Source organism: Macaca fascicularis, chromosome 1, assembly GCF_037993035.2.
Source record: "Macaca fascicularis isolate 582-1 chromosome 1, T2T-MFA8v1.1".
NCBI classification, from domain to species: domain Eukaryota; kingdom Metazoa; phylum Chordata; class Mammalia; order Primates; family Cercopithecidae; genus Macaca; species Macaca fascicularis.
This window is the reverse complement of record NC_088375.1, coordinates 234,008,441-234,011,589: the sequence shown is the minus strand read 5'-3', so window position 1 is coordinate 234,011,589 and position 3,149 is coordinate 234,008,441. Positions and strand designations below refer to the sequence as shown.

The 3,149-nt window shown below is 61.9% G+C and overlaps 1 protein-coding gene across 1 annotated transcript; it reads left to right on the top strand.

Moving 5' to 3' along the window:
* Positions 1-1,319: 1,319 nt before the first annotated feature.
* LOC135967678 (double homeobox protein 4C-like) lies at positions 1,320-2,597 on the top strand. The gene has a single exon (XM_065531413.2). The coding sequence runs from the start codon at positions 1,320-1,322 to the stop codon at positions 2,595-2,597; it is 1,278 nt and encodes a 425-aa protein (XP_065387485.1).
* The last annotated feature ends 552 nt before the right edge of the window (positions 2,598-3,149 follow it).

The window sequence follows — 3,149 nt, the reverse complement described above, 5'->3', positions numbered from 1 at the left end:
CCCTACCTCACTCCCCCAGCCAACAACACCCTTCTATCTCAAACTCTCAGCCCTAGACGCAACTGCTCTCGGTTTCCTAACAGCCCTAGACCTCGCCCTTATAACCTACAAACTAAAAGTGAAAAACCCATCACAAATACTCAAATTCTCCAACATACTAGGATACTTCCCCACCACAGTTCACCGTATGATCCCCTAGCAAAACCTACTTATAAGTCAAAACTTAGCCCTCCTCTTATTAGACTCAACATGGCTAGAAAAATCTACACCCGAAATAATCTCACAAACACACATTACCGCTTCCACAACTCTAACCACCCAGAGAGGCATAATCAAACTCTACTTCCTCTCTTTCCTCATCCCCCCTATCCTGACCCTACTTCTAATAATATAACCTATTACCCCGAGTAATCTCAATCACAATGTATACACCAACAAACAATGTTCAACCAGCAACCACCGCTAACCAACGCCCGTAATCATACAAGGCACCCGCACCAATACAGTCACCTCGAATTAACCCCGACCCCTCCCCCTCAAAAATCACCCAGTTACCCATATTATTGAAATTAACCACCACCACTTCTTCATCCAAACTTAAAACCCATAAAACCAGCCCTACCTCCATCATTAATCCTACCAAAAGACCCCCTAGAACCTCAAGCCCTGAGCCCCATGTCTCAGGATACTCTTCAATGGCCATTGCTGTAGTATAAGCAAAGACAACTATTATACCCCCCAGATAAACTAAAAATATCATTAAACCCATATAAGCCCCCCCATAATTGAAAATAATCACACAACCAATCACACCACTAACAATTAACGCTAAACCCCCATAAATAGGAGAGGGCTTAGGAGAAAAACCTACAAACCCCATAACCAATAATACACTTAATGTCAATAAAACGTATGTCATTGCTTCCATATGGACTCCAACCATAACCAATGATACGAAAAACCATCGTTGTACCTCAACTACAAAAGCACCAATGATTCCACTACGCAAATCCAACCCAATCCTAAAAATCATCAACCACTCCCCCCACCCCACTCCCCACTTCCGGGGCTTCTCCGGCCCCACCCATACCCAGGCCACAGTGACCTGGGCCCTGTGGGTCCCGGCTTCCGAGGGCGGGCTTGCCCTGGGCTCCTCCGAAGGGGTGGAGCCTGTGGGCCTTTATAAGGGCCGCTGGCCGGCTGGGCCGGCCTCCTGGCCGGACCTCCTCGCCGTGCACAGGCCGACTGAGGGGCACTGGAGCCCGCCGGCCTCTCTCTGCCCGTGTCTGTCCGCGAAATTCCGGCCGGGTCTCCCCGCGATGGCTCTCCCGACACCCGGCGACGGCGCCCTCCCGGCGGGAGCCCGAGGACGAGGACGGCGAAGGAGACTCGTTTGGACCCCGAGCCAGAGGGAGGCCCTGCGAGCCTGCTTTGAGCGGAACCCGTACCCGGGCATCGCCACCAGGGAAGAGCTGGCCCAGGCCATCGGCATTCCGGAGCCCAGGGTCCAGATTTGGTTTCAGAACGAGAGATCGCGCCAGCTGAGGCAGCACCGGCGGGAATCTCGGCCCTGGCCCGGGAAACGCGGCCCGCAAGAAGGCAGGCGAAAGCGGACCGCCGTCACCCGGTCCCAGACCGCCCTGCTCCTGCGAGCCTTCCAGCAGGATCGCTTTCCAGGCATCGCCACCCGGGAAGAACTGGCCAGAGAGACGGGCCTCCCGGAGTCCCGGATTCAGATTTGGTTTCAGAACCGGAGGGCCAGGCACCCAGGCCAGGGTGGCGGGGCACCGGCGCACGCAGGCGGCCCGGGCGACGCGGCCCCCGGCGGGTGTCCCCCCGCTCCCTCGCCGGTCGCCTTCACCCACACCGGGGCGTGGGGAACGGGGCTTCCCGCCCCCCACGTGCCCTGCGCGCCCTGGACTCTCCCACCGGGGGCTTTCGTGGGCCAGGGAGCAGGGGCCGTCGCCCCGCTGCAGCCCAGCCAGGCTGCGCAGGCAGCAGGGATCTCCCATCCCGCCCCGGCAGGCGGGGATTGGGATCTTTCCTACGCTGCCCTGGCGACTCCGGAAGGGGCGCTCTCCCACCCTCAGACTCCCCGGGGGTGGCCTCCGCGCCCGAGCCAATGGCGGGGGGATCGGGACCCGCAGCACCACAGCCTGCCGGGCCCTTGCTCGGTGGGACAGCCTGGGCCCGCTGGAGCTGAGCCGCAGGGCCAGGGTGTGCTGGCGCCGCCCACGTCCCAGGGGAGTCCGTGGTGGGGCTGGGGCCAGGGGCCCCAGGTCGCCGGGGCGGCGTGGGAGCCCCAAGTCGGGGCAGCTCCACCTCCGGGGCCCGCGCCCCCGGAGGCCTCCGCGGATCAGGAGCAGCTGCAAGCCATCCGGGCGCCCTCCCCGCCGCTCCAGGAGCCTGGGCGCTCGTCTGCACTCCCCTGCAGCCTGCTGGATGAGCTCCTGGAGACCCCCGAGTTTCTGCAGCAGGGGCAACCTTTGCTAGAAACGGAGGCCCCGACGGAGCTGCAGGACGTGGGAGAGCCCGCTTTGCTGGAACCGCTACTCCTCAGCGAGGAGGAGTACCGGGCTCTGCTGGAGGAGCTTTAGGACGCGGGGTTGGGGACGGGATCGGGGGCGGGGCGGTGGCCTCCCTTTCGCGGTGAGCACCTGGCTCGGTGTGGAGAGGCCTGTTTTCCCTCCGGGCTGACCAGCCTGGCATTCCTGCCTTCCCGGTCTGGGCGCGGCGGCGGCGGCCGGAGACTCCACACCGAGGAGAACTGAGCATCCATCCCGGGGATTCCAGAGCCGGCCCAGCTTCCCGGAGGGGGACCGTCTACTGCGCATGCGCGGCCGTGCGGGCAGCGGCCAAGGCTCTGGGAGCAGCCCCGGCAGAGCTCTCACGCTTTTCCACCACCCGACCCCCGCTTGATCCCCCACCCCACTCCCCAACACAGCGCGCGCGCGCGCGCGCCGCGCGCACACACACACACACACACCCCAGGACACCCACACAACCACACACCCACACACCCAAACACACCACCCCCACCCCCACCCCCACCACGACCGAAAGCACCACCACCGTGTTCTGCACTGGGCTGCCCTTGCCATAAAACTAGGAATAGCCCCCTTCCACTTTTGAGTCCCAGAAGTTACCCA